This window comes from Excalfactoria chinensis, chromosome 7 (assembly GCF_039878825.1).
Source record: "Excalfactoria chinensis isolate bCotChi1 chromosome 7, bCotChi1.hap2, whole genome shotgun sequence".
NCBI lineage: Eukaryota > Metazoa > Chordata > Aves > Galliformes > Phasianidae > Excalfactoria > Excalfactoria chinensis.
This window is the reverse complement of record NC_092831.1, coordinates 20,241,000-20,258,767: the sequence shown is the minus strand read 5'-3', so window position 1 is coordinate 20,258,767 and position 17,768 is coordinate 20,241,000. Positions and strand designations below refer to the sequence as shown.

At 38.5% G+C, this 17,768-nt stretch overlaps 1 protein-coding gene across 2 annotated transcripts; it reads right to left on the bottom strand.

Annotated features, from left to right (window-relative positions):
* Positions 1-6,309: 6,309 nt before the first annotated feature.
* RBM45 (RNA binding motif protein 45) lies at positions 6,310-17,211 on the bottom strand. 2 transcript variants are annotated; one of them, XM_072342239.1, is made up of 10 exons: positions 16,790-17,211; positions 15,824-15,946; positions 15,555-15,681; positions 14,037-14,147; positions 13,521-13,700; positions 12,772-12,901; positions 11,531-11,627; positions 11,001-11,167; positions 9,502-9,698; positions 6,310-6,578 (listed from the first exon to the last, which is right to left on the bottom strand). In XM_072342239.1, exons 1-9 carry the CDS (start codon positions 17,168-17,170, stop codon positions 9,506-9,508), a joined length of 1,509 nt encoding a protein of 502 aa, XP_072198340.1. In that variant the 5' UTR covers positions 17,171-17,211; the 3' UTR covers positions 6,310-6,578; positions 9,502-9,505. The 2 variants fall into 2 exon arrangements, with proteins under 2 accessions (XP_072198340.1, XP_072198341.1); XM_072342240.1 differs by having other exon boundaries at positions 11,001-11,164.
* Positions 17,212-17,768: the final 557 nt, after the last annotated feature.

Sequence of the window (17,768 nt, the reverse complement as noted above, 5' to 3'; positions counted from 1 at the left end):
CCAATTTTACCATTTAAAAGATAAGAAATGCCCTGTAGAGTTTTTTGTTTGTTTTTATAGTTTATCTTCATTACACACTATGTAATTGATTTAAGTAGCAGGCAGAAAACAATTAAACTGCCCACAATTTGGGTTTTTAAGCTCAAATTTAACATAGAAATTTAATTTTTCCATTTTTAAAAAAATCATCTTATTATAACTAGCCAGAGTGGGTCTAAAACTTGCCATTCCTTTAAAACATTCATTGAATTATTTCCATTAGTATTTTTATCGGCAATCATAAAAAGTCCCCATGTTTAGAAGCAGTATTTAGCAGAATTTGACAGCCCTGTGGTAGAAAAAAAATGCAATCTATGCTATGCCAGGTAGATTCTTAATGCTCTGTATTATCTTATGGCATTTCAGGTTTGGTTTATTTCTTTCTCCATCTCCACCATCAGTGTCAAGCACCTGCTTCTACACTACATGAAACAATTAGAGAAATCCTCTGGTCCACACTAATACAAATAAATTGCACATGACCCTTTTCCTTCACTTAGCTGTTTCCGTTCAAGAGTAATCCAAAAGTACCATGCACAGGTGGTGTGGCTGTTTCTTGAGCTGTGAGATGCTTAGATTGTACAGTACTGAAGAGTTATTTTAAAGCTGTGATTTATGGTGTTTATAAGGCACCAAGGCCATGAAGGCCACCATCACTCCAAGCAGCTGCTCCTCACAGCTTCCGTATTTTTAACCTGCAGAGAGCACAGCTGAGGAATGCTCTGTGTTACACAAAGCACTCTTACCTTGCAATCACCAACACAGAGCTGTCTTATTTCATCCTCTACGGCTTCAGCTGTCTGCAGGCACCTTTAGCTTTGAAGCTCAGAGAAGCACCAGGATTGCCCTAGGAGGCCTGATCCTCTCTGTAAGTCAAGCTGAGCCTGCTGTGTTTGTTCCTGCCAAAAGCACAAACTGTGGATAAGGTGCCTGATGCAAATTTGTGCTATAAGTTGTTAAACGAGCTCAAGGCAGCTACAGCCACAGGCTGGGCTGCCAGTGCCAGAAGAAGCAACAGAAGCGCCACACAGCTGAGGAACAAAGTTACCCAAGACAGAATTGCTCAACAGAAAGCATGCAATTTTGAATAACAGACATGGCTTTAAATACAATCCTGATGTAGTAATATTACATATGTGCTTATGAGAAGCAAGTGGCATGTCATACAGTGAGTGCAGCTGTCACGCTGTATATTTTGAAAGAATAAGACAACACTGAACATGCTACATGGAAACTTATAAGGTTCTGTTGTTCATTCATGAAGTTATCCATGCAAATAGCTCAAAACCCCTGTACTCAACATCAGGGAGCAGCTGGCTTCCATATCACCACAGTTCTCTCCACCTTTTCTAACTTAATATTTGTTTTTTTGTATTCACCTGTTTTTTGCAATGAGAAATGAAGGCAGTCACCCCATGCTTTATCTCTTTAATTAAGATTGTTTTTTATTTTGTTGCCTCAAAATCAGATTTGTTTTTGTTTTTTTTTTAATATAGCTCCCCCCCCTCCCCCTATTTTGTCTTTTTTCTGATTACAGAGAAACTTATACTAAGAAATGACAAAGTGTTCAGAAATGGGAGAAAGAAGTGTTCTGCATACATTGTTCTTGGGTGTCTACTAGAATTTTTTCCTATTACTTCCACAATAGTTTTAAAACTATTAGGCTAACTATGCAAAAGTACAACAAGCCTCTGGAACAGCAAGTTAGAATAGTCAAATACACACATGAAACTCACACAAGTAAAAATAGATTATTTGTATTTCAAAAATAAGCAGCTGTGGAGGAAAAAAAATGAAAAAGGATTACAAAATAATTCACAGGAAGAAGCTGAACTAGGATTCTGCCTTCTCAATTAGAATGTCAAACTGGGTTTTGAATAATGTGTTACAGATTGAGAATCATCTGAGGGTATATCAACCTGTGAAGTCCCTTTCTTCACAAAGTTCTACATTTGAGTTATTATCTTAGAAGGGAGTTAGAGAATTTCAATAGTAGCATCAATTTTAAGTTGCATCCTATGTATGCTAGGTACATCCAGGAGACCAGTGACCTCTGCTGGAAAATGGGGGGGAATTACCTAGCAAGGCAGTAGACCATGCCTCTGCTATACCATTCAGTGAACTTAGTATAGTTAGCCTTCCATTTACTTATAATTTCTTCTTCAGCTTGTTTTGCAGGTATTTTATCAATATAACTGCAACTCAAATGTAACATTCCATGAGGAACTATGGCAGGGTCTTGGATGAAGCATTTAACAAATAAAGTGCAAAGAAGTGGTATGCTGAGAATGTGCAATGCTCTCTTAAACTGGACACAGCCACATGCTTTTTCCACCTTCAGCTGCTCCCACTTTCACAGTTATTCTTTTTCCCTTTTGTCTCTCACATACCGAGACAGTAATCTAGCACTGCAGACATCAGATAGTATCTCTGCAGATAGAGCAGAAATAATGTGACTGAATACCCTGGGTCAGAAAATGAACCATTAACAGGAAGAGAGGGAGCAAGCAAGGGAAAGCCAATTCCACTTTGCATTGCAAACCCGGGCTCTGCTCCCACTTCAGGCACTCAAGTAGAACCTTGTTACCACAAAGGAAAAGGTCTCAGGCAGAAGACCCAGTGGAGGGAACTAATTGCAGTCAGACTGTCAAAACAGCTCTCTTGAGATCAGCTTTGTTTCAATTAACAATCAGATATACTTTAATGTAGACATCGTGGCAACATAAATTAGTATCTTTCTACAGTTACAATCAAAAGGCACTCCTGCAGACTATGCAGGTAAGATTCAGCAAATGGACAAAATTTCCAGTGGGTATCATTTAGCGTAATTTCTGAAGGACCAAAAGCCCTGTTAAATGCCAGCAGAAACTACAGCCGATGAACACAGCTGAAATTCAAGTCATTTGCAGATAAGCATGCAAAATTGTACTTACCACCATTACCGTGCTATTACTGCACAACAGCCCCCCCCAAAAAATTATGCAGTTCTTGCCAATTCAATAACCACCAGCAAAAGTGATATAGATTATACAGTTTTTTTTCCAGTACCTAATGCTTATGCTCTCAGCAAACAGAATTATCATTTTCTGATGAAAAGGCCTGGAATAGCAACGTGACAGCTACTTAGTAGCAGTGCTACAAAACAGTTGAAACAGGGAATAATGAATATCATATCCAACCCAAAGTGCTGGCTGACTCCAAAAACAGCAAAATGTACTTAAACTGGCATTCACCTGGAGAAAAGTCCAATATATCTACACTTTCAGAAAATACACTAAACTCTTAAAGAACATAAGTCAGTTTTGGTTGTAAGAATATTTGAAGAACAGTCAGCAGAACACTTCAAATGACTTCACATCAGTTACCTCATAGACTGAAGCAACAACATTACAAAAGAAAAAGTAGCGTCTGCTTGCTGTTACTTCTTACGGTACCCTGAAGTCTCAATAATGAAAACAGGGCAATTTCTCCCTTCCCATTACCTGCCCAAGACCATTTGGACCAAGATCTGACTAAACAAGCAAACGAGACCCACAGCCTGAAGTAGGACTACAGATTTCCCAGATTTTCGTCTCCTGTTGCAGAGGCACATGTAGTAAGTGTAACAGGACAGAGAAGGATAGGAAAATAGCAACATTGCTTCAACTTGATAAGAATTTTTCTTCCTTCCCTGTGGGCTGAAGGCTCTGGTAAGTGGCAGATCTGATCATTTGAACAGTTGATTCTTCTTTCACACCTTGGATGGGCAAGGTCAGACAGCTGCCACTTTATTTTTTTCAGAGCACTTACACTCCAAGAGAACGTTAACATCACCTAAACAAATAAGAACTTCAGCATCACGTTAGACTACAGATCCTGACATAGCAAGAACTCATCAAAAAGAGCAATTAGAGGACAAGTTAATAGGGATTTTTTTCCCCAGCTGTCTGTGCAGTGATTTCCACTACTTCAAAAGCACTATGCGTGCACCTACATTACATGTGCATCAATACACTGTGCTTTAAAACATCCTCTCAAACATAACTTAGTTCCAAATCGTCTGCACTGAGCAAAGAAAAACACAATCCTGCATTTTACATCCAAGCTTTCTATATGGGTAGCAGAAAAATGCAAAAGTCTCCTGAAGCTAAGGGAAAAGTTCAGTTTCAGTGCCTGCGTAGCATCACAGATAGTTCAAGCTTGTAAAAAAATAAAATAAAAATAATAAAAATAAACCACTGGACCTTCTGCACATATACTGCAAAGATTTTTACACTGGCACAGAACATCATCACTTGCTTATTCCTGATGCAAAGATGCGCTGCATGATGCACATTCAGCAGCATGCCAGAGCTGCTGTATCAACAGGACAGAATGGCTGTCATATTTGCACAGCAGAACTGATGCTCTCCAAAAATACTGACCTTACTGCATGCACACACACAGCATAGTTAAGTCTGTAAAGATACTGCTCGACAATTCCAGTGTTTTGGATGCACTGCATCCTGGTCAGCACTGCACCCCTGAGGAAACCCAAGAAAGCTCCACATCTACTCAAATGGAAGGAAAAGGAAAACCAACAAAGAAGCAGGACTTTTGCAGAGGAATCCCAGCAAAATGGTAGCTGAACCAATTGCAACAACAGCTCTCATTCTTACCTACCATCCCTAAGGTAAAAAAAAAAGAATTGGTCCTCTTAACACGTTTTAAAAAGAAAAAATAAAGGTTTAATGTGTCGGCATCTTGCATAAGAGAACAACTCGCCAAACACTTGAAAATAATGCAGCGCAGAAACTGTTTTGTACTGTCTGTAAATATTATTCTAATTGCATTAATCTTACAGTAGGTCCACTCACATTACTCTACTAGAAGGCTAATCAAGAGGACTTTGTCATTATTGTTATGCCACTATTTCAAGACTGCTGACTGTGAAACAACAAATGATGGAGTTGTATGTTTTGAGTTAGCACATTTTTCCAGTTAAAAATACTGTATCAAACTCTTCTGCATCTCACACCCTCATGCTCCCCCCCTTCAAGCAACCTCCTGCCTGGAAAGAATTTTTATGGGTATATGCCTTCTGATACTGTGAAACAGCAGAGAAAGATTCAAAAAGGATTTACTCCTCAGCTCAGTTGGAGATATTTACCAATACTTTAATTCCTCCTGCTCTTTGAAGAACAAAAGAAACAAGAAAAGGAGGCTATCTTCCACAGGTAGAAGTATAACTTAAGACACAAAAATGTTACTTAAAAGACACCGTGCTTGCTTCTGCACACTGACTATTTGAATTGGGAAGGCCAGGGGCCTGGAGCACCATGCAGAAGGCTGGAAAAGTTTCTTGTCAAGAATTAGTTGTCTTGCAAAAAATAAGGGGGACTGAGAAGTCAGCAATGACTCCATAAAGGGTAGAATGATGCTAAAGCTCAGAGAGCTACATGGAAACAAATGCCAAATTCTTCCCATCAGTCATGGGGTGGTGACTTTTTGGAAGGGCTTCTTTCTGAAAGTGCTCAAAGACAGAGGAAGTTGTGGATGCTCAGCTATTTGGGGATCCATTTGGGGATCTAGGGATCAGCACTGGAGGAGTTGGAAGCCAGGTACAAAGAGCGTGCTTGTACAGCAGAGTGCATGAAGTTAGAATTTCAGTTTTATCTGTGAACATTTAATAACCAACATTTCTCAATTCAACAAATAACATTCAGGAAGTATTTGTATTTGACAATCATCTTTGCAAATAATTATTCAAATTATCTTCATTTACTCTTTAGCGATGCTCAAATCCTCTTCATCTTGCTGAAATATAGAACTGTTGTTCAACTAACCAATTATTCAACAATGTATGCATTGAAAGCTTCTTAAGAAAAGAAATGAAATACTGGGAAAGAAAACTCCCCAGACTCCATCATTTTTCTGTAGTTACAATGACAGTATCTCAAGAAAATGATAAATGCAAGCAGCTTTGATAGCTTGACCCACAGTCAAATGTCCTTTACACTAAACAGCATACAAAGCATTATGAATACTTTCGGTCCAAGTCAGTGAAGTATTCAAGAGTGTACTCAAATCACTTTCATGAGTATGGCTTTTCTATCAAATCTGACTTAATACGCTCAAATATGCTAGTAGTTTTTGAAATAGTTCTTTCACTTTCTTTCCATTTACTGCTTTACTTCAGCACATTTCTTGTCACTGGAAGTGCCTTCCATATAGCATAGTTACAACTTGATTCACTACCAATTAACCAAGTCAAGCCACAAAATCCTGACTCCCATCACTGCAATTTCCATGTTTGTGGAACTTAGTTTAGCACAAATTTATTTCTGGAATACAAGAAAACAGGATTCTACATGAACAACCATCAGTATACAATTTTAAAGCTGCTGGACTCTTTTATAACTGCATGTTCACACTTCTTAAAAACAGAAAGCACGACATCAACAGAGCAGCAATGCAAAAGGAAAGGGAAAAAAAAAGAAAAAGATGTCAGTGTCCCCAGGAACCATGTCTAGTCACGTTTCAGTCAGTCAGTCAGTCGAGGGTCATGTCACTATTTAGTTCTGTAGAAAAAAAAAACACAAGTACAAAAATAGTATCAAAAAGCAACATACCTACTTGTTTTACAACAGCCTAAGTGATAAGGGCTCTTAACGCATTAAGAATAATATTAAGCATCACACATTGTCCTACTTTTTTTTTTTTTAGAAAAAGTGCCTGATTCTGAGCATTGCTTGAAAGTCAGCAATTGTTCTACAGTACGCTGCTGCACTGCTGATAAAAACTACTTGAAAAATTATTACTTTGGCATATTTTACAACTTTCACGTAATTCCTATATTATTTTTGCACAGCAGCAAATCATTATGCAAACATTAAATTTGAAGGTTTTTTTGGTTTTTTTTTTGAGAAAGACTTAAGAAATAAAAACAAATGCAAGTCAATTCAGGGGTTTGTGATAAGAGGCATCTTCTGAATTTTCGTTTATAAACATTTTCTGTAACAGTAACAGTAAGAAGGCTGCCAAGTACTCCTTTCACTTATCTCAGTAACCTTCACCAATAACCAAACCCTCACTGAATCTGCAAACCTGCACAATTATGGTCATGCTTTTTATGTTAGTAGCATTAGGAAAAATAGAGGGTAAGATGACAAATTAGTTTCAGTAATTAAAAAAAAAAAAGCCCTAAGTAAAAGCAGGAGAGTAGTGCTAATAATTTGATACCCCACCCACTATTAATACAGCGGACAGAGTAGCTTCTGCAGCCAGTGAAAGTCCACTGTTTTGGAGTAATAACCGAAACTTTCTACCCTATACTCACTTTTTATCCGTGACAGACTCCCATCCATTCTCAGTATTGTAGTACAGTGTAAAACACCAAGTTCATTGACATTTTAAAGCAAAAAGCACCATCATGAATTCAGTTTCAGTTTTTAAATATCCCAAGCCACAAAAATAAATAGCGTTAGACTGGAATCAAGACACAATTCTCCTTGCTTTGCAAAATGCGTGATTTTTCCCATATAGTCATCTGACAGACAGCCACCATTAAGAAGAGCCAGTTCTTTATTTCTGCTTTGTGAATACAGAATCACAGAGTTGTAGGAGTTGGAAGGGACCTCCAAGATCAAGTCCAACCCCCCTGCCAAAGCAGGCTCCCTACAGCAGGTGAATACATCTGGCATCAGCTTCCTGCTACAGGATCCTATATATTCCCACAAAAAAAAAATTAAATCTCTTTGCTTACTTGAGCGCATTCATAGATTAAGACTGGGCCATGTCTTCACACTCAGTCCTTCTAAACTGAGATTTTAGACTATAAATAATTCTTTTGTCCGTTTTCTTATCATTCAGACAGTCAGATAACATTTACAACACAAACAGCAATACTTTCTCTAACACTAACATTCCCTCCTCCGTCATCCAGAAATTTCTCACTTAAACCCAAGAATTCTCTTGACTCAACTTCTTTGCATAGCAAGCAGTCAATTAACCTGAAAACACCAAATCGCTTTCAGTCACTTTTTTCCAGAAAGCAAATCTTACAAGTAGCAGATTATTATATTTTCACTCCACTCAGGAAACAACTGCAGTCTGCAATTATTATTTGTTTTTTTTTTTAAGAGGAATTTACATTTTCTTTCTGAGGTATATTACTAACTTTGTATGTTTACCTTAACTGTACTTCTGTACTATAAAGAACTTTTCCTGCAATCAAAACAGAATTGATATGACATTACACTTCAAATCATAGCTTCCCCTGTAGTGACAGAAAGGTTTGGTCTTTTATTACTGGAAGTTTAAAGGAAAAAAAAAAAAAAAAAATCACATTTAAGAAAAAAGAACTTAGTAAATAAAAACATGGCTATGAGTTACATTCACTGGACCTGCCAATTTTTAAGCTTCAGAAGAGTTTTAGCTCCAATTCCATGCAGACATATTTGGTTTTTTTCCTTTTTAAGGTGTACATAAAAGAATATTAAGACCTTTAGAAACCACTGTTTATCAAAAGAGAAACACAGGACTCTCTAGGAAAAGAGGGAGAACCAGGCAGGTGAAATCTTTTCCTGGCCTGGTTACAGAACACACCTACACACTGCAGTGACAAGGTGTGACACTAAGTAAAATACTGATGTGAAGACAGTTAGGATTTCAAGTGATGTTTTTAGAATGAAAAAGGGAAGGAAAAAAAACACAACTGGATTTCTTTTGTTTTCTCCCCCACAGTAGAAAACCAGCTACTGAAATTATTCAGAACCATACCCTTAATGGGTATTAAAAAAGTTACATATAATTTGAATCAAACCAACATTTCCTATAAACAAGTGAGTTTTGGTTTCTAAAGTCTGCAAACCTCCATATATGAGCTCTGACACTTTTTATTGGCCATATCATTAACTAAAATATTCAAACTTAATATTTTAAATATATACCTCCACCACACACTGCAGTATCTTCTTCACCATCACACATTCCAGCTACAACTGATATTTGAGAGTCCAGATTACCCAAGTTACTATAGCCTTGCCTTTTTGGTGTTGCTTTGCAACATTTACCTCTTCCTTCATCTGCCCTTTCCAGGGACAAACTCTGCATCTTTATCCAACATCACACTCAAGGCATGTGTATGTAATGAAAGGAAGACACACACAAGCTGGTCTCAGATAGAATGTTTATTTTTCCAATACTCTTTCAGTTAGTCCTGATACAAAGTGAATGTTTCTATAAACATTCAGATTGTTGTTAATTACTTCATATTTGTAGAAACATGAAAAAGATAAAGATTTCTTGGCTAAAATAAAAGTGCATGTATAAGCAATTACACACCCATATATTATATACACAAACCATATAAGCCCCCTTCCCTTCCCCCCAATAAGTTAAATTTATTTCTAGCTATCAACAAAGAACTTCAAAATGCTTTGCTTCCAACTATTTCAAATAGTTGAACTTCAGCTTAAGCAACCACTTCAACTGGGTACTCACCTACTTAGTAGGTTCTCTGACGTTTGTTAGATTCCTCTGTGGGGGAGTCTGCCAACCTTACTTTAAGTCTGACACCATTCACAATCTTGCCGTGTAACGCAGTTATGGCTTCACTGGCACTTGCTCTGTCTGCAAATTTTGCATAGGCCACATTTTTTCCAGCCACAAGGTAAACTTTTATTAAATTCCCAAAACGACTGAAAAAAAAATAACAGTAACAGAGGAGAGAGTTGATAGGTGTCAGTGCTGCAGCAAAACCTATCATCTAATCCAAGCTCAACAGAATTCAGTAGCTGCAAATTCTGTGTTCTCACACATACACTGTATTATCCTGTGTTATCCTCCTTGAAAAGTCCTAGTTTTCATTCCCTTCTCTAGAACTCTGCACAAGAATAGAAATAAGCCCAGGGGTCTGTAAGGCAACATCTTCCACAGAATACTGCAATGGAACCACAAGTATTATGTATTCTTTTAGGATCACTAAAGCTACTCCATGAAATAGTCACACAGTAAATACTAAACAAATTAAAAAAAAAAAACCTCACCCAACCCAGACAAAAACACCAGACAATTTCAAAGGCATCTGAGGCAATTCATTCACATCACATTTAAATGAATGTGTTCAGCTGTGATTCATCTTCGAAAAGGTTGTGCTGAAATGACTCACAAAGCAAAAGCTAAAGCCTCACAGAAAATCTAAATCCTCAGGAGATTCCTAGACAGTACCTTAGCAAGTTTGCAGTGAAAGTCTACTTCATTCATACTCAAGTTATGTAAGTACCAAGTACATAAAAAAACAGTACATAAAAAAGGTACACCTTAGAATTCTAACAGAAGTGCATATCGTTTCATTTCTCATCCTTGGGCTTTGAAAATATTTTGGCTTTCCAGATAATTGCTCCAAACACCAGATCACAAAAAAGGGGAAATGTACTCTTCAAGAGCATAGTAAAAATAAGCAAACACCACTGGTGAACAGCTGTACTGTGGATTTGATTTAAAAAAAAAAATGTCAAGTATTGTCAATTAAGACTTTGTTTCTCACAACAGCAGTGTGAAATGACTGCTGAAACGCATCAATAAGATGCAAACCATCAAAACCTATCTGGAAAAAAAATCTTCCTAAACTTACCCTGCTCAAATTGCCATGGAAATTTACCAAAATACTTTAAATCTTTGTGGTAATCCAGTACAAGAAAGTGACAAATTTAATTAATCCACAAGAACAGAAGTACTATGTTCTTGGTTAAATAATTATTATGAGACCAGGCATTTCACTTCTGGTTACATTTATTTTAAACCTACTGTACTGGTATTCCATTACATGGTTGTTTCAAAAGAAGCCATTATTTTCTGTTCCTTTCTTATTTTTGTCCCTAGAATGAGTTCTCCTGATGGCAACCTTTTTCTACTATTTTTAATTCTGTTTTTTTCTTTTCACCATTTATTTGCATTATTCCACAGTTCAGGAAAACATTTATCGATATACGAAGCCTTACCAGAAAACATCCTCCAATACAGTCACAGGTAAGGGATGAGGATGAAAAAGTACGAAAAGCCTTTCCTTCACAGAAGTGTCAGGTGGAACTTTTTTCTTGGGTGGTGGAAGCATAGCATCAGTTTGGGGCTGAAGTAACGGTGAGCCAGAGGTTCCCCCAAATGCCTGCTGAAACAGGAAAAGTAACTCAACTGTAAATCCATTTTTATGAGAAAAATAATATCACTTCATCTTATTCAGAGTATTTGTTCCTACTACAGGACACAGGCTCTAACAGCTAACTTGAATTTTAGTTCATGTGCTTACTTCACCTACTTCAATAAATTGAAAAACAAATTTAAATAAGGTAGACATTTGAAGAGAATGAAAAAAACCAAAAAACAACCCACCCACCCCAACCAGAGGTATTTCTCAAAGACGTGGCATCTACAGCTATTACAGAAGAAAACAGGCTGTGCTCTTTACTGACACATGCAGAGTTTCTTAATTCAAAGTCAACAACTATCAACAGCATCCACCACATGAACTTACAGGAGGTGTCCTATACTGTTGAACAATTGCGTTATTATTTCGCAACACTGAGGTCATATGTGCTGTTACCAGTTGTGTTGCCATTTTTCTGATGAGGCTGCAAGAAGCAATAACAGACTGTTTTAAAGCAAGAACTACATTACAGTTAACTTCAAGAAGAAAATAAAAACCTTCCTAGACACACAGGAAGATTAAAATAATACTCGGCAAACTCACTTGAGTCTACATAATTAGAAGAGGCTTGCATGATACTCTGAACTCAATCTGAAAGCATACATTCTACCTGAAACTTACTGATAATACTCATAGAGCAACACAACTCCCTTGGCTTTTTCCAATATTGTAACAAAAAAGAAGCACTAACTCAACAAAACCCTTAACTTCATATGAAAGGTTCCAAGCTGGCAGAAGAGACAGAAGTTCTCTTGTTTCTTAAAAGAAAGAAAGGCACAGGGATTTAATTCAGAAGTCAGAACATTAACACAGGAACTTCATTTCCAACTCTCTCCAGTATTCTTTCCTTCATTCTGCTTGGGGATAAGAATAGCAATTGCACATTTACACAGATTCACAGCCTATGTTTTAAGGCCACAAAAGACAACATTTGCAAAAAGGATATTTGCAACAAATAATTATTTTTTTAAGCTTAGGCCAAGCATTAACACTTCTGCAGTGAATCTTCCCATTGTGGCTCTGCACAGTATTGTTTTCTGTACACCAGAAAAGCTTTGAGGTCTCAAACAGCTTGATTTCTTCCCTAAAGCAATCTAAAGTATTCACTATAGGAAAGCATGTAGTTTACTTCCAACTTCAAACCACATCTGAATGCTGGTAGAAGTAAAACCTGGCAATCCATATGCAAGTGGAATAATCAGATCCTCAGGTTTATTCTGCCCATGTGTTTCACAAGGCTGTCTGCAGCATTGCTAACACCGCTAACAGATCAAATAAGCAACATCTGATTTTAATACAAAGCCTTGAAAACACATTAGAGACACATTCCATATTACAGGGGCCTTTAAAGATTTCTGCCAAATTTCCTAACATGTCTTAGGAATATATACGTTAATCTTTCTTCAAATTCAAGATACTCATTCTAAACTTCAAAAAAATAAAGGAAACACCAACACATCAAGTGTGAAACTAATTTAGAAACACTATTACTACTTTTTATTGTTAAACAGTAATAGTTTTGTTCTCCAGAACACAACTTACCAATTTTGCTATGTATTGGTACTTACTCTGAACTATCATTCCCATCTTCTAGAAAAATGACAGTTAATCTGTTTCCAGGAGGATACTCAAACCCATGTAGCTTATACTTGGCATATATAGCTGATGCAGCTGTACTGTACTGAATCACAGCATACCCTACAAATACAACACACATGGTTCCTGTGCTTTACAAGCAAATCTTAAGAACAAGGTACACTTACATAGAGAAGTAGGATCAAACTACATGGATGCTCCAAAATTCTTAGTCTCTTAACATTAGACTCAGTACTTTCCTTACTAGCAACATTAATATTTGTGAAATAAACTTCTGTGAAATTAACTAGTGACAAATCAACTGTGCTTATATTAATTTGAAAAGCTGATAATACAGAAGCATAAGATACATCTTCTTGCTGAACCCTCAGTCATACGGATCATCTTAAAATACAGCTATTGCAACAGTAGTACTGTAAAGTTTCAATATCATTGAATCATTTCCACTTCACATCTCACAGTGCTCCTTAATGTTTTCTTTTCCACCTATAGCAAAACAAGAACACTGAAACCAGAGCAATTCTTTCAATACAAAAGAAGTTTTGTTTTGTAACAATTTCATTCCATTTATTCACTCATTTACACACACACCACTGATGCAAAAGAAGCCAATTATTTCTTGTAACTACTGTATTTTGCAGTACAAGTGAACTGAGGTACAATTTAATAAAAAAAATAGTTCTCTTCATAGAAGAAAAAACATTTTTGTAATTTTACTTACCATTATTAGTATGAGGATCTCGCTGAACATCACAATACTCCAGGCCTGGGATCAGATCAAAGAGGGCAAAGAGCTGTTCTTGGATAAAAGGAAGTCGTGATACCACTGACAGTCGTTTGGAGACTGACTCCTGAATTCTGGTCTCATTTTTTTCAAAACTACAAAACTCTGGCTGAGCACCTCAAGAATCAACACAAAAATAAACAATCAAACTCATTATATTAAATACGCCTTTAATTTGTATATATTTCTCATTCAAATTTTAGAAGCAATCTAAGTGAGTCATACACCAAAAGTGATACATGTATTTCCTGAATGCAGGTCTTGAAGTTGTCAGTCAACTAGACCAAAGCATGTCATTAGAATAAGGGATTGAAAAGCCCAACTCATTTCTGACTCAAACATCCCATCCACCGCTGTCAAACTAGGTTTCCTTTAGACTGCCTTCTTCCAAACAGCCCTTAGATTGTGATTAGACTGCAAACAATTTTCAGTATAAAAAAAACTGAGACTTACAAAATGGAAATACATTTCCTCTTGGTTCTTGCCTTATGTTATTGCTATAATACTCATGTTCAAAAGATTCAGATGACTTGTTTTTTGGTTCAGCCAAGATGGCTCGGTAGCCTGAAAGAAACCATCACATGTATTGCAACATCTCAGCATACTTTAAATATTTCTGAATAGAACTGCATTCTCCAAATACCTCATTTAACAACATTTTATTCGGAAAAAAAAAAAAAAACAAACCAAAAAAACACCAAATGCTGTCATTTAACATGTAACTCTTGCACATTGGAATAATCAGTGGTGTGGAAGTTAACTTGTGAAAGTGTCATATGTGGAACACATTTAGTGCCAGTGAGCCTACTACTACACTCTGAGGGTGACCATGCATCAGTACCTAAAAAGACCAGGGCATGTCCTTGTGAATAACCTAACTGATATTCAAAGTCACCTGGATGTGCTTCCAGACAAGACAAACTCCATAAGTCCCCTCCAACCTCAACCATTCTGTGATATTTGGCAGGACTTGGAGATGCTCCAGGGGCAATCAGCCAAACTTCCACAGAACTGTAACAGTCACTCATAGATGCTTTGTGCTGATCCATGATCTGTTTATCAGTCAATTAGGTATTAACTCTTAGGCCACCTAATCCACTTCAAACTCAAATCAGAAAGGAAATAAAACTTAACTACTAATAAATATCACTCATTCTTGTGAGTATTCTTGCATAGGGATAACAATTGTTCAGAACTCCTTATGATACATCAAGCTTATTACTTAAAAATGAGAAAAAAACTCCCACACAACAAAAAGAATAAAACATAACAAAAAAACCTAAAGCTACACGCCAAAGTGTTTAATATTGAATAAGTGAAGGAGGTTGGACTGGAAAACTGCTGATAAGTTTCTCCAAAAGCCTCTTTTCTACTGGCTGAGCAGGCCCAGTCCTTGAGCCCTCTCCTCACAGATCATGCACCTTACCAGCCCTTCAATGGACTTATTCCAATTCCTTAACAACTATTTGGAACCAGGGAATACATGGCAAATGGTTGATCATAAAGTGGACAAAGACTTAGTTTCTACAATACATTCATCCTGATATTAAATGGAAGCAGGGAGGAGGGGAAGGAAAAAAACCACTTAAATTACCTAAGAACAAATGAACAAATTTAGGTTAAATGTAAACAAAAAAGAACCCTTATGGATTATCAAATACATTATTATATATAGTTGATTAAAAACATATTCCCATACATTCCTAAAACTGATGTTGTCCTGGGTATGAAGTCTAAATGAGAATGCCACCTAATTTAAGACAAATTATCAGCTTCTACACTCTTTTCATTGATCTTAATTCCACGGGCTGGTGATGCAATAACATCACTAGGTGAATGTGAGGAATACCCCTTTTATTTGCAACAGAACTTTTGTTTACTTTGTATTTACACCATAATTTACATGCAGACAAAAATACAAGGTATGATGGCACACGTTTATCATGAAAAAGAGTTCAATGAGATTCTTACTTCGATCACACTCCTCAATTGCTCGGGCAGCTTGCGATGGCTTTAAGTACCTCACGTAGCCCAAACCTTTGCTTTCTCCAGTAGTCTTGTTTTTAATGATGCTGCAATATTCAATGTCTCCATACATCTAGAACGATTAAGAAATGTATTAATTCACAATATTTGAAAAGGCATTAAAGTTGAATGATTTAAGATCTTCTGAAAAAAAAAAAAGAAAAAAAAAAGGAAAAAAGCTAATTTAAAATCCTCAGCTAACAGTGAATCAGCACCTTAAACTTCTCTCTCAGGTCTTCCTCTGTATAGGTCTTTGGTATCATAACAAAGATTCGTGTAAGCTCCTCATCTTCAACATCTCGGTGGCTTCCAGAAGCTCTTGACTGTGCAATAAACACCTAACAAAAATTACATAAGCATTAATTACTGGAAGAAGAGTCCTAACCACATACCAAGTTTTTTAAGCAAATCTTTGCATTTCTCATCCACATTATATTGGTTTCCTAGTAAGTAAAAAAACCTCTCACAGATGCAACTGCAACAGAAGACCTTTAAGTACACTACACTCAAAATGGTTTCGCAAGCAGGACAGAAGGCAGCACAAGACCCTTTAAAGATAACGCAGCATGGAGAGGAATATTAAAGCAATATTAAAATATTAAAGTCCAGAAGCACTGCCAGTGCCACAGAGGGCACCTGCTTTAATGCAGTTGTGTAGCCCTGGTAGGGCAGTCTTAACAAGAAAGAAAAACAGTGCATTTCTCCCACAGTAAAGCAAACGGTATCTTCTTTCAGTGTTCAAAGTCATTCCCACTTTATAATTACCTGAAGAAGACACAATTCAAGAGGCTAAAACCTACCATCAAGTTTCATACATTTAAAAACGCAAGAAGCGTGTACATGAGGTACAAAACCCATGTAAAGCACTCTTGCAAAGACAGTTCTATCTATCCGTGCCAAACCTGTTTACAGTATCTAAAATGCACTCCCTTTAAACATCTTGCAGGCATTAAACGCCTTAAGAAAGCGATAACAAACAAACAGGATAGCTTTCAGGCACCGCATTTCCCCCCAGCTCTCACGACCCCAGTGGAACCCGGCCCACAGGCACTACCTGCGCAGCTCTCAGGGCCGAAGCGCGGCGCGGCCCACCCCTACCGCTTCGCGAGCTGCGGCCCTCTCGCCATGCCGGGATGGATGCGGGCTGAGATAGCGGCCCGAAAGCTCCGGCCCGACCGTACCTTGATAGGCTTGGTGTCGGGGACCAGGCTGCGGCCGTGCATCTCCTCCATAGCCCGGCAGGCCTGCGAGCTGCGGGCGAACTTGATGAAGGCGATGCCTCGGGACTCGTTGGTGCGCTTGTCGCGCAGCAGCCAGATGTTCTGGATGTCCCCGAACGGAGCGAAACGCTCCCGAATCAGCGCCTCGCCCGCGTCCTTGCCCAGCACCACGAAAACGCGGCTGTTGGGCGGCTCGTCCAGGCACTCAGCCGACAGCCGGAATCCGCTGCTCTCCTCCATGGCGGGGCCGCCGCTCGGCTCGCGGGCCGCAGAGGAGCGCTGACCCTGCTCGGGGCTGGGCGAAGAGCCGCCACTCGGCTCCTTCCGCCGAGGAGACAACATGGCTGCACCCCGCCCACACGCCACGCCACGTCCCCGCACGGGCCGCTGGGACAGCGCATGGAGCAGCACCGCCTCCGCCGCCCTCAAAAAGGAGGAGGGCGTAGTTCTTAGTCCCGCCCCTCGGGTCGGCCACCAGCCAATCAGAAAAAAGGCTTGGAGATTTCCTCTCCGCGATTGGACGCCTCTTCGTGACACCTGCCCCGGCGGTCAGGGTGCTGGTGCGCCTGGCTCGTGTCACCTGATTGGGCGCTCGGCGCGGTGGCTTCCCCTGGGACAGTCCTTAGCTAAGGCTTGGTTAGCTTCTGTGTGTCGGAGTGCTGTCAGTGCTTGGCCGCCCCGCTAAAAGGCTGAGTTTGTTTTGGATTTGTCTGTTTCATTTGTTTCTTTTTGTATGGTTTGGTATTTTTTATTCAGACTCGCTTTTTCTGCAAGTCAACCCTGCAGGTGGCAAGTAGGAGGAAAAAAACTCCAGTGTTTCCAGGTCTTTGGTACCTGCACAGCAGCTGTGTTAGCACTTAAACTTCAGCTGTTGTTTTATAAATAGATGAAACAAACCAATGGACAAAGGAAGGGCAGCTGATGTCATCTACTTGGCCTC